This window comes from Harmonia axyridis, chromosome 6 (assembly GCF_914767665.1).
Source record: "Harmonia axyridis chromosome 6, icHarAxyr1.1, whole genome shotgun sequence".
NCBI lineage: Eukaryota > Metazoa > Arthropoda > Insecta > Coleoptera > Coccinellidae > Harmonia > Harmonia axyridis.
Window position 1 is genome coordinate 1,160,629 of NC_059506.1, and position 14,712 is coordinate 1,175,340.

General features: G+C 34.7%; 1 protein-coding gene across 3 annotated transcripts in view; it reads right to left on the reverse strand.

Annotated features, from left to right (window-relative positions):
- The window catches only part of LOC123683246 (protein pinocchio), a 91,154-nt gene that overhangs the window by 27,635 nt on the left and 48,807 nt on the right, over positions 1–14,712 (reverse strand). For 2 of the 3 annotated variants that reach the window (XM_045622167.1, XM_045622169.1), the window contains one exon: positions 1,394–1,451. In XM_045622167.1, the coding sequence (XP_045478123.1) occupies positions 1,394–1,451 (58 nt within the window). Of the gene's footprint in view, positions 1–1,393; positions 1,452–5,040; positions 5,275–14,712 lie in introns of those variants that run through there. The other variant, XM_045622168.1, reaches the window with a different exon arrangement.

Genomic DNA, 14,712 nt, shown 5'->3' on the forward strand with positions numbered 1-14,712 from the left:
TTATTCCGTTCATTCTTCCACATCTTGTAGAACAAAATCGTGCGAGAATATATCAGAAACGCACAGTTTTCATGGTTATATTTTATTATTCTATGTTGGTACTCCGAACTTTCCGCCACGGCTTTATCTGTCAATTCATCAATTTGCCTTAAAGAAATCAGTTCTGCCAATCAACATTTTTCAATGCAAAAATCACTGAAATAAATTTATGGAAATATTTCATTACTTTCAATGGAAATGCAATGAATTCGAGAAAATAATGTATAATACTCGTACAGAAGGCTCATTCTACCACTCGTTCATTCTAAAAATCGCCACTTCGTGACTCGTTTTTGAATTTTGAACTCGTGGAAGAATATCAATGCCTTCTGCACTTGTATTATAAATAACTATTCTGGCATATGACCGCCACGGCTGGCTCGGATGTAGTCCAATCTGGACGTCCAATTTTCGATGACTTTTTCCAACATTTGTGGCCGTATATCGGCAATAACACGGCAAATGTTGTCTTTCAAATGGTCAAGGGTTTGTGGCTTATCCGCATAGACCAATGACTTTACATAGCCCCACAGAAAGTAGTCTAGCGGTGTTAAACTGTTGGTAAATGTTGGTACTCAGAAATTTCCTGATATGTATTTATCTATTTGTCAAATTTGTGAAATAGACATCTGTTTTGCCAACCAACATATTTCTATGTGATAAACCACTAAACAATATTTATGGAAATATTCAATTAATTTCGATAAAACTCCAGTGAATTAGAGAAAATAATGTATAATACTCGTACATACTTGTTCGTTCAAAAACTAGAAGGCATTGATATTCTTTCACTCGAAAATCCAAAGAGGCCACGAAGTTGCGAGTTTTCGAATGAACATTCTAAACGAGTTATTTACATTATTTCCTTGAATTTACCGAATTTTTATTGAAATTAATAGAATACTATTTCCTCAAAAATTGTTGGACCATTTCCATAGAGCATCTGCCATTTCAGCATTGGCCATAAAAGCTTTTAATAATCAAGATTTAATCAAAATTTAGAGGCTTTCGAGTGCAGACTTCTCAAAACTAACTATATAACAACAAGATGCAGAACATAATTTCAAACTTGTTTGAGAACTTAGACAGGGTAATCATATACCTGCTTTCAATCAAAATTCTCAGAAAATAGAATCAGGATCAGATAATTCATCTGATTGGATTCCGTCTGCTGTAATCAATTAACTACAACCTATATCATTGGATATATGACATTTCTGCAAACATTTTCTCGTGGTTTCATTTAATTCCGTTGCTTTTGCCAATTTCACTCATGATATTTCCATATTAATCAAAAATTTTGCGTGAGAAATTTCCTCTTATGATGTTAACAACGAATAAATATTTTACTCACCTATGGCTGGAATGGATTTCAGCAGGGTGAACGCTTGCAAGAGACATACTGGAACGCACTGAAAAAAAAACCTCAATTAATTCAAATAATAATAACAAAACAAATTTTTGATAGCAATTTTTAAATTGCAAATTTAACACATTGGTTTATTACTTCTTTTTTCAACGCAAAATATATCATAACTCCAAACGTATCGGAGCCAAGACTATAATAAAAAATCTGTATTTGATGAAACTATGGTTTTTTTTTCTCTCGCTTTTAATGTAAAATGGCTTATCCGTGAATTATAAATAAAACCTTATGGAACATGATTTTTTAGACAATTGTATTTATTGAAATTGCCAAAAAATGACAATAAGATTCCTTCATTTTTAGCTTTTAAAATTCACGAATCGTTTTGTTCTCAAGCCAGAAGGACCAATGCTATATAGCAGGGGGTTTTCATAGAAAAACTCATGCAACAGCTTTCGTGTTGCTATTGAAATATACCAAGAAAAATTGCACTGAAGTAAATCCGAAATTCGATTCAAAGTAAATAAATAATTAACCTAATTTAACGAAAAATTTCCATAGGATATAATACAGATATCCTGCACAAATAGAATTATTTAACATCTTCAACCTACAAAATTATCGCCTACATTCGAATTCCATTTCACAATTCAATGTCGTTTGAAATTCAACAAACATATTTGCTAACGATCTTATTAGAACTATTCTTTCATACAATAATGGTGTCAATACATTTTCAACAAGTGGAAATCGTTGAGCATGTGAAACAATCCGTGAAATTGTATGGATCGCTTGAAACTTTCCAGAAATTTAAAACACTCGAAAAAAAAAATCGAACACGTTCTGTTGAACGTCAAAATAAAACACAACGAAAATCAAGGTGAAAACGCTACTGCGAAGGAAATGGTGAAATAGTCATGTACTATTACATGGGTATAATTTGTTAATAAACATGAGAACGAACTTGAAATTGATAGGACTTTTCTCCGGTCAGACAAGTCTGACGGAAAGATATTTTAATAATAGGATATTGGGAAAGTTCTCAGTCAGGCAAAATTTTCAAGAAAGTATGCGATTATAATTTTATAATTGTAACTTTGAACACATCTCAGAGGGTTTGTCTCGATAATTTCAGTCAAATATATAAGGGGGGTTTTTTTTAGAGCTATAGAACTTTAAATTGCAATAAAACAACGATGGATTATTCGATTGACATGAATTTTATTTATCCGCAAGATAATCTTGTGGCATTACATTTTAAATATGATTTCTGGCATATGACCGCCACGGCTGGCTCAGATGTAGGCCAATCTGGACGTCCAATTTTCGATGACTTTTTCCAACATTTGTGGCCGTATATCGGCAATAACACGGCGAATGTTGTCTTCCAAATGGTCAAGGGTTTGTGGCTTATCCGCATAGACCAATGACTTCACATAGCCCCACAGAAAGTAGTCTAGCGGTGTTAAATCACAAGATCTTGGAGGCCAATTCACAGGTCCAAAACGTGAAATTAGGCGGTCACCAAACGTGTCTTTCAATAAATCGATTGTGGCACGAGCTGTGTGACATGTTGCGCCGTCTTGTTGGAACCACAGCTCCTGGACATCATGGTTGTTAAATTCAGGAATGAAAAAGTTAGTAATCATGGCTCTATACCGATCACCATTGTCGGTAATGTTCTGGCCATCATCGTTTTTGAAGAAGTACGGACCAATGATTCCACAAGCCCATAAAGCGCACCAAACAGTCAGTTTTTCTATATGTAACGGTGTTTCGACATACACTTGAGGTTTAGCTTCACTCCAAATGCGGCAGTTTTGTTTGTTGACGTAGCCATTCAACCAGAAGTGCGCTTCATCGCTAAACAAAATAAAATGGACGTAGTGCGCGATACGCATTAGGCACAGAACCATTATTTTCGAAATAAAATTGCACTATTTGCAAGCGTTGTTCAGGCGTGAGTCTATTCATGATGAATTGCCAAACCAAACTGAGAATAAATCACTTGACAGCTGTTAAATCGGTCGCCATCTTGAACAGTAATGCCAACTTAAAGTTGTATACCTCGAAAAAAACACCCGTTAAAGGCGCTTTAGTTCTTTTTTCAATATTCTTCTTTAATGAAAATCTAATAACTTCAAAATGAGTTCAATTGAATGAGATTTCGAAATTGAATACTAAAAGAATGGAGATATTGACTTTTTGATAATCATTGAGAACTCTTCTTGGTGTCAAAAGGAAAACAATTCATGGATGACTTACTTTCCCATTGATGTCTTATTTTCTCATATGGTGGAGAATTTTTCGAAGACAATGAAATAAAGGGTATGCCATTGGAAATTGGATATTAACGTTTGAATGGGTCATCCATGAACTGTCTCAATTCGAACACCCAGTAGAGTTCTTGATGTTTATTGAGAAGTCAGTAGTTACCTCCGTTCTTCTAGTAGGTACGTATTCAATTTCAAAATCTCATTCAAATTAATTCATTCATTTCGAAATTATTAGTTCTTACAAACTTCATTTACTCCATGCAATCTGAAAATTCAATAAAAAAAAATGTTTGGTCATTTACACTTTTTTGGTACACCCTGTGTATTTCCAAACAATTTGAGAATGTTACTAACTCTATTGGAGCCTAAAGATACTGTGAAAAAAAATCGAAAATTTCAGCGCTTAAACCAAATAGTGTCGCGTCAATGGTGGAACACCTTGTATATTTATTGAATTTTTTTTAACAACATGTGACATTTTGATTGTTTCAAGCTTTAAGTGAGACAAACAAGGTTTGAAGGATAGATGGAACCAATTTTATTTATCTTTGTTCATTTTATAGGTACTAATATCTTCTAAATTTTAGTCGAATTGAATTCAAAGTAGACCTAAAAAGTATTTACATCATTTCTCATTCGGAAAAAGAAATAAATAAAAATTGATAAGATTACTGCACGACATTTCCTTGGTAATTTTTCAGGAAATGAGTAGTTACTTGTACGTAGTAATCGACTTATTATCTGTTGAACATGGGATATCAACTAGTTGTAAATCTAACCACTATATTTATCGAAAAGAAGTAGCCACAGCGGAAGTTCAAGGTACTTATTTGTCTGGACATTCCCAATTTCAACTATTTTATTTAACATTATTCAAATAAAATGACAATTTCATCGAATGGAAATTTGATTAGCAATTAAGAGCCCCAACCAAAGTTAGGAATCTAGTTGTTCTAACAAATAATACGGCTGATATTTGGAAATAATTGATGAAAAGAAAAATAAGTACAATATTTAGTACAATTTCCAATAGAGTAATATCATCATACGATATTAATTATTTATCTGGTTAATGTATCAGCAATAGGAAACTGCCATCAACACAACCATTGTCAGACAGAAGGTCTCCACGCCATTACGTAGGAATCATAATCGAAAGTAACCCAAGGAGAATGCATGTCATCGAAGGAGAATAGCGATATACCGGTTTCACCCTTATTAGGGATCATCAGTACCGCATAACCCTACCCAAGATGACAAACCAACGAAATAGTTGTTCTACTTGCATCATATTGCTTCCTAGGAATCCTCTCAATACCCTTACAAAAAATGAGTTATTTTGAGTTGGTGCGACTTAACTGTAGAAAGCTTCCTTATCCTCTTCATTCATAGCCTCCGCAAGGTTTCTCAACAGTCCAAAAGTAAACAGAAAAGACACATACTCGATGTTTCGAATCCACTGTTGAAATATAATCCATTCATGTCAGATTTTCGTTACATCAAATTGATTCATTGCAAGATTGTCCCAAAAACGAAGAAAATGAAACCATTTCGTATTTTGTACCTGAATACTCAGTCAAATTGGCACAACCTTCAAATTTCTACATTTGTCAATTTTTCCGTTGAAGTTTATTTCGCTCAAAGGAAAATTTTCATAGTGTCATGGAATGATTAAATTAGCTGATTTAAGCACCGTTGTTATTTCACATATAAATTTACTATGACGTGAAGTTGGTGCATATGCATTTTTCGGGTAGTTTTATAGAATAAAACAGTATATTTCTGGGGGTGGTTTATTATTTTCACTTTACAACGGAAAATATCTTATTTTCTGAATAACATTATATATATACATATTTTATATATAATATATGGATATTATGTAAGGGCATCACGTTCAAACGACAGCACCAAATTAGATAATTCTTTTTTTATTGTATTCATAACTATCTTGAGAAGGTTTATAAAACAAAATATTTTCGAAAAAATTTTTCCTCCGAATGAGCGAACAATCATAGAGTAAAATTTCACACTTCGAAGGATGTATTTTGGGTTGCCTGATAGAAAGTAGATGACTCTTTCTTATTTTATTATGGGTGTTATTTCATTTCACAATGTATTTTATCTTTGTTTTTCATGAGTTACAAACCCATGGGAAGTATAAAATAAGAGTGTGTGTACAAAACTACTTGTTTCGGCCATGACTAATTTACAGGTAGAAGGTTCTAACGTTACATAAAAACATTGATTGCCCTTTTCAAATTTTAATTACCTCCGACTCAAGGTAGCAGGTATGTGTACTTTTATGTTACATATAGGGGTCCCATAACCATTGAGAATACAGTGAACTAAATTTTCTTTTCTCTATTTTCTATTGTCAATGGTCATAACTTATTTCGGTCTCAGATGTCAAAATAAGAATGTTAGTACCATACACATGTGGTGTCAGGTCGGTAAAAAGATACAGGATGTTGAGAATGAAATGTAATTTTTGAAGATATCCTAAGCAGTGTGACCATCTATAGTAGAAATCTACTTTTTAAATAATTTCAGGCCATCTATGGTAGATAAATTTTTCATAGTAGATTTTGGTATCTATTCTGGAGAATATAAACAAAAAGCCGCCATATTTAGGCCCAGCCAATCAAAAACGAGACCACGCTTGTCGCCACTGTGGTTAATTAAGTCACTGTAGATTAAATCGGTAAAGAACGCCCTCTGGGAATTGAGTACAAATTAACAGAAATGGGTTTCTCACCTAAGCAAAATGATAGTCCACTAATTTCAGATTCAATATTCTTATCCATTCGAAATAATGTGCAATTATTCTAAAATGTATTTCACTTTCAACACCCTCTTCTTTTTCAACGAATAACATTAGTAATAACAAATGATAACAAAAAAAATGACTCCGTCTTTCCTCACCGGTCAAAGTCTGAGCCCTCCGCCCGCGTGCAGGAAGAGGCCCCTGCCCCCTTGCACAAATCAGTACCGCCAACTGAATAAATAAATAACGGCAAGCGACCACGGCCTGCTATGTATTATTGGCGTAATTTAAATTTCCGTTCGTTCGCCCCAATAGTTGTGATAATACGTAATTTCGAGCCACGTGAACGGCCACGGTGAAGATAATAATAATAATTGGATTTCGCGTGACCGTTATTATTGGTCTAATCGAATCAAGGATTGTCGTTATTGGGTCCTGGAAACGTCTCCGTCAGGGCCTGATTGGAAAATTGTCTACGTTTCCTGTGCGGATTGTTTTTTGTGTTTTTTTGCTTTCATTGTGTAGGGTTGAAGGTCGAGGTGAACCCAGCGGATGTTCGAGAAATTCCAATAGTGGATATTTTCCGTTATTTACGGAAAAATATTGCAAATTTAACATTTTTCCATTATTTCCTTTTCAAATCATTGAAAGGAGAAAAGGGGTATTAATCAAAAATTTGTTTTTATGTTTATATTTTCTATATTTTTATTTCACTTTTTCTATTATGTATTTGATTTTCATTTATTTGTTGGTATATTTATTATTATTCATTTGTATTTAAATTTTCATTTCAATTTTCCATTCATTCTTGTACTAAAGATTTTCAATACTTTATTTTTACTCTTGTATACAGGGTGTTCCAAATTAAGTCGGCACCATTGCTAACTCCGTTATTATTGATGCTACGATGTCGGTTAAATGGGCAAACTAGTAGCATTTTTAGTGGTCTTCTCGATGCCGAAAACAAAACAAAAATTGACAGTAGCGTTGTCCAAATATTTCATAAAATGATATTTTTTTCAATGGAACGCCCTATATTTTTTATGTATTTCGATTTGTAATAACATTCTCAACAACAACAAGGTCATATCACCTTTCTTCCTAAAGTGGAAAATGAGCGACTTATTTTGTAATATTTATTTCTTTCACTAGTACAAAAAATTTATTTGTTTTGGCGAATGAACCTCATGATTGTCCAAACAACCATTTTTTGTACTTATACGAATGACAATATTTTGTCAATAATAGGAAAATCATATGGTGAAAAGAAAAAAGTGCGCTGGGATGTGAACTCGTGAAACCCGTGATCATCATGTAGCACCACTCAATCGACACCACTAAGCTATTTGATATTAATAGACAAAACGATAATTTCCATCTTAAAGCCATTCCACTATTGATTCATTATGTGAATCAATAGTGTCAATAGAATGGCCCAAATATGTGTTCAACAAGAAGGCGGTGTTTTTGACCATTTACTCGATATTTTATAGCGCTTTATCGAATCAGTTTGTTATAAATGTTTCCTATTAATACAACTGTCTCATTTTCACCTTTACGACAAAAAGTCAGATGATCTTTGTTGTTGAGAATGTTATTACGAATCAAATGCATGAAAAAGTATAGGGTGTTCCATTGGAAAAATATCATTTTATGAAATATTATGACAACGCGACTGTCAATTTTTTGTTTGTTTTCGCCATCGAGAAGACCACTAGAAATGCTACTAGTTTGCCAATTTAACCGAAATCGTAGCATCAATTATAACGGAGTTAGCAATGGTGCCGACTCAATTTGAAACACCCTGTATAACCTTTATATTTTATCTTTACTCTTGTGCCTGATATATAAGTCAACGTTGAATATTTACATGAAAATCATAACACTGATATGTTTTCATTTCCGCGCGCTTCATGTCAAATTTGATAGTTCATGTTGGCGACAAAAGTTTCTTATTGAAAATGACATATGCTCCCTCTATCTATGTTCATTACTCTGAGGTCACGGCAAATCAACCAAAGCTTATCTATGATAAACTTCTGTATACTCCAGATAATTTTAATATCCGGTGGCCACCAAGGTCTCTGGATTTAACACCCTTGATTCACAGATGTGTATATATGTTTAGGCATTTGGTTGATTTTCCATTTGAAATTGAAACTTTCGATGATTTTTATAGTTCGATAAGAAATTCATATGGTTTATAATTAAAAAAAAAAAAAACACAAGTTTGTATTATAACTTCAAAACTAATTGCAAGAAAAAACAAATGACAACACCAATGTATTATACTGAAAAAAGATCCTGTAGAATGTTTTTGTTTCATGTTTATAGCGTCAGTAATAAAGAAGTTATAACAACTTTTCATTTCACGCCGTTTTCCAATTTTCTCTCACAGCTGGAAAACAGTTGAATTTATGACGTTACGGTTTTGGGAATACATCGAGGATGAAATACATACTATTATAGTTATATTTTTGAAAAACAGCGCCATATGCGAGAGCGCGTGATTTTGGGTCAAAAAATCAAGCGGCCGTCAGAAATAAATTTTCCAGACTGGCACCTCCCCAGCATATTTTCACGGCCGTCTGAAATCGACAGACTTTGACGGCTTTCCGAGAATTCGACAGAATGTTTACGATTCGGTGCGCGACCGTATGATGTAAAAAAAAAAACGAACCTGTTGTTTGTCGTATATCGTGACGGTGTCGATTCCGAAAAAAAATGCCTTTGAATATTTCCATCTCAATCGCTTTTAATTATGTTTGTGTTAATTTGACGTTGGTACGCGAAACCTTCGGAATTAATAGTTTTCAAATGTTTTCTGGAAATTGCCGATAACCATCCCGAGTGGTATTCGAAGTTTCCGTTTTGGAATGCGTTAATTTCGAAAACAGTGCAAATAATGCTTTACGGTTTGTTATTTCCTCATTCATGACCAAATATCTCGACACGTCGAAGTGCAATAATCTTTATTATTTTCAAACATACAATAACAACCTCATATATTGACTGACAAGATTATCGAAAAGTTCTACTTTTCCTTCGCGGGATGGAAAAGTATTGCCTAGCAATGATAATTTTCAACTAGAGGTTGTTTTTTTTAGAGCTATAGAACTTTAAATTGCAATAAAACAACGATGGATTATTCGATTGACATGAATTTTATTTATCCGCAAGATAATCTTGTGGCATTACATTTTGAATATGATTTCTGGCATATGACCGCCACGGCTGGCTCGGATGTAGTCCAATCTGGACGTCCAATTTTCGATGACTTTTTCCAACATTTGTGGCCGTATATCGGCAATAACAAGGCGAATGTTGTCTTCCAAATGGTCAAGGGTTTGTGGATTATCCGCATAGATCAATGACTTTACATAGCCCCACAGAAAGTAGTCTAGCGGTGTTAAATCACAAGATTCTGGAGGCCAATTCACAGGTCCAAAACGTGAAATTAGGCGGTCACCAAACGTGTCTTTCAATAAATCGATTGTGGCACGAGCTGTCTGACATGTTGCGCCGTCTTGTTGGAACCACAGCTCCTGGACATCATGGTTGTTCAATTCAGGAGTGAAAAAGTTAGTAATAATGGCTCTATACCGATCACCATTGACTGTAACGTTCTGGCCATCATCGTTTTTGTAGAAGTACGCACCAGCTCATAAAGCGCACCAAACAGTCAGTTTTTCTGGATATAACGGTGTTTCGACATACACTTGAGGATTAGCTTAATCCAAATGCGGAAGTTTTGTTTGTTGACGTAGCCATTCAACCAGAAGTGCGCTTCATCCCTAAACAAAATAAAATGGACGAAGTGCACGATATGTATTCCGCACAGAACCATTATTTTCGAAATAAAATTGGACTATTTGCAAGCGTTGTTCAGGCGTGAGTCTATTCATGATGAATTGCCAAACCAAACTGAGAATAAATCACTTGACAGCTGTTAAATCGGTCGCCATCTTGAACAGTAATGCCAACTTAAAGTTATATACCTCGAAAAAAAAACACCCGTTACAAGCCATCTACAGATGAATCTTGGTTTGCTCGATGAAGAATTGAAGTACGTAAAACATGAGAAGAGCGAAGCTGTTCTCTTCAACTGCAAAAGAGAAAGAAGTTCAAAGAATGAAGGGCTACTTCGCACATCACCTCCTTGTCGTTTGATAGTTACGCCACTGGGTCTAGTTCAAATATCCTATAAAGATCAAATTCACCGCGTGTGAAAGTCGCAGTTTTTCTTGTGCGTCAGAATCCGTTCTATTGTTCCGAGATTTAACGAGGAATACGGTCAAACCTCGTGAAAATATTAATCGACGTTGACAGTACGGAAACCAGAAAAACCGTGAGAATCCGAGAATATTATGCAATTTCCTCTTGTGGACTTAACAAGAGACGGAAAATACCGGGATTTTACGACAAGATCGCCTACGATTCAAGAGAAGCAAAGGATTGATGAATTGTTGATCCGAGACTGTTCCGAGAAATCGCGGAAATGGACTGAGTGTTTGTTACGTAACACGGTTGAAAAAAATTTAACCGATCAGGAAGAACGTGTTCTAAATAAGGAAGGAATTTTCATTAGATTTCTGCCGCTTTCGGTTCCATTAATATTTCGGAGAGAAATGAGAGAGCTGCTGAATATTTAGCAATACAATTTTGCGGTGGAACCTCCCACAAAAAATTCGAAAAACCAGCCAAATAATAATAAGTTTATTTCAACAACAACGATCTACATCAATGATAAATTTTTTTCAACTAAATACAAAAAAAAATCAATGAAGCTTATAACGGGTGTTTTTTCGAGGTATATAACTTTAAGTTGGCATTTACTCTTCAAGATGGCGACCGATTTAACAGCTGTCAAGTGATTTATTCTCAATTTGGTTTGGCGCTTGCAAATAGTGCAATTTTATTTCGAAAATAATGGTTTTGTGCGGAATACGTATCGAGCACTACGTCCATTTTATTTAGTTTAGCGACGAAGCGCACTTCTGGTTGAATGGCTACGTCAACAAACAAAACTGCCGCATTTGGAGTGAAGCTAATCCTCAAGTGTATGTCGAAACACCGTTACATCCAGAAAAACTGACTGTTTGGTGCGCTTTATGGGCTGGCGGAATCATTGGTCCGTACTTCTTCAAAAACGATGATGGCCAGAACGTTACAGTCAATGGTGATCGGTATAGAGCCATAATTACTAACTTTTTCATTCCTGAATTGAACAACCATGATGCCCAGGAGCTGTGGTTCCAACAAGACGGCGCAACATGTCACACAGCTCGTGCCACAATCGATTTATTGAAAGACACGTTTGGTGACCGCCTAATTTCACGTTTTGGACCTGCGAATTGGCCTTCAAGATCTTGCGATTTAACACCGCTAGACTACTTTCTGTGGGGCTATGTAAAGTCATTGGTCTATGCGGATAAGCCACAAACCCTTGACCATTTGGAAGACAACATTCGCCGTGTTATTGCCGATATACGGCCACAAATGTTGGAAAAAGTCATCGAAAATTGGACGTCCAGATTGGACTACATCCGAGCCAGCCGTGGCGGTCATATGCCAGAAATCATATTTAAGATGTAATGCCACGAGATTATCTTGCGGATAACTAAAATTCATGTCAATCGAATAATCCATCGTTTTTTTATTGCAATTTAAAGTTCTATAGCTCTAAAAAAACACCCTTTATATGACATTTCCATTTCAAGAAAAAAGTAATATAATAATTTTTGAGGAACCCAAGCAAACAATTCTGATGAGGATTCATTCTTCTACAATTCTCATCTGATTTTATGACGGTTCTATAGCAAGTCAAACTATTTTGAATATATGAAATAACATAACATCTGACAGAGTGTTTTTTTCAATATGAAGTTGACGTTTTCTCCCTGAAAATTTTTCATTCCAAACAACCCAAAAGCTAAACCGGATAATTTCAAAGTACCGTTGAATTTTTTTTCCAAACGTCGACAATGATTTATCATTCAAAATAATATACCCAAACAACATAAATTCTATGGGATTAAATGGTCTCAACGAATGAAATATTGGATACATGTAGGGAACAGCGTTCTCCCACACACAAAAAAATTATCCCCACATCTAAAGAAAGCCAACCTTTGTGTTTGTATATAAACCTAAATCTATTTTTGAAAGCCCGATTGTTAGGGCCACTATCGCTGGAGATACGGAGGCTCTTTCAACCTCAACAATGAAACAACGCAGGTAGCAGAGCGAAGAAAGAAACGATATTTCCAATCAGCAGACGACAAAACCAACTTTTTCCACTGAAATATCGAGTTACAATTTACAATTGAGTCGATATAATTGTTGAGTCGTTCAAAGAACATTATCCTTCTTTTTATTGGCAATTTGAATATGGAGACTGGTTGTTAATCAAGAGAAAAAGCTTATTTATGCATGCGTCTAGAATATACAGTTTTCACCTTGGCGATAAATGTTATCAGAATAATGGTATAGATATTGTAATAGAGTACTCTAAATGAACTGTGTGTTGACAATTGGTATTGAAAACTTTAGTGACCTTCAATCGGGTATAAGGTCGAATTAACATCCCTGTCATGATTTGGATTATGTAATGTTGAAAAACTGAACAACTTATTCTCAAGATCTCAGTCATTTTTGGAGGTACAAGTCGAATGAAATTATGTCTATTGAGAGAAAGAAAACTCTGATTTGAGTTCATGAGTTTTATGTATACATTTAAAAGAATATTTTTGGTTTTGTGAGTGAACTCAAATGTATGTGTTGATAGAGATGTGTGGTCCTTTGTCGAGTGATCGTGGGAATTTTCTGAGAACGACCCTTCATCCAAGAAGATGGAGGGGGTTTTCGGTTTTTGTATACCTACATATGGCCAGACAGAACGACATTTGAAGCGGTATTTTGTGTGTTCAAGGTTGAAGAATTATGAACGTATATTCTGTGAAAAAAAGTAGACTCGAACGTTCGAAAAGCCGTCTCAATTTGAATACTTGTTCAATGGACTTTGAGAGTGATTTTTTTTTTAATTTTCATGGCAATTGATTGAAAGTTTTTTTTTTTTTACGTATGGTTGGATCTTTGGGAGCGACTCTACATCGGGGTTCCCATATAACTAGATGAGCATCGTGTAACGTTGACAGTCATGTCATTTTATATGTCTAAGCATAAAACAATATGATTGCACCCTGTACAGGGTGGGCAAATAAGCGAGGTAAGCGGCTATATCTCAGGATCCACTAATCGTAGAGACTTGCAGTAAAAATTTTTACCACTAAAGTGTACAAGAGAACACACTGGAAATTGTTTTGAAGTTCATACCTCAACCACTAGGGGGCGTAATAATAATAATCTTTATTTCTTATGTTAAATATACAGAGCGAGAGCATACAACAAAAGAAAACGCCAAAATAAATACATTCATTCAAAAAACTCAGAAATATAATAGCAATTCTTATCTAAAAGTAATGACTTAACCCTCTTCTTGAAAATAAATAAATTTGGAGAATTTTGTACTTCTACAGGTAACCTATTAAAAATTTTACAACCCATATACTGCAGATTTTTCTGATAATACGCAGTACTGTGATTTTTCGGTGCTAACAAAAATTTTCGTCTGGTATTATAACAATGTTTGATATCATTAACAAATAAATATCTATTCATAGCTATCGTCAAGTAGAAAAATGGATTTTACTCGAAAATGTCTCATATTGAGTTGAAGAAAAAATATCATCACTGTAATTCTTGTAAAATTCTCGATCTTTTTGAATTGTCACTTTCGATTTTACGATATCAAATGAGGGTACGGGAAAGGGAGAAATCTGACTGATTGAAGTGCCTGTAACTTCAGTTTGGCTCAACATTTTTGAGCAAATTAGATCTCGTTTGAAAGATAATATCTTGTTGATTGAGGACAAAATATACTCATGATAATATGTTTTTGCTGCTTTCGATAGGGAGCGTTAAGTTATAAGTTCATTGTTTTTTTCAATTTACTCCGAAATTTCAAATGTAATGATAGGATTTTCTTAACAGAAACAGAAATTCCATCAAATTTGCATGAAAAAACCTGCAGGTCGCAAAGCGATAGCTTCAAGTGTTCTTGAGTTATGGCCGAAAAAAGATATCCTTCAACTGATGCACTGAGAAACTAAATTGTGTCTCCTTTCGGCCATAACTCCAGAACGCCTGAAGCTATCGCTTTCCGACCTTCTGGTTTTTTCATACAAATTTGATGAGATTTCTGT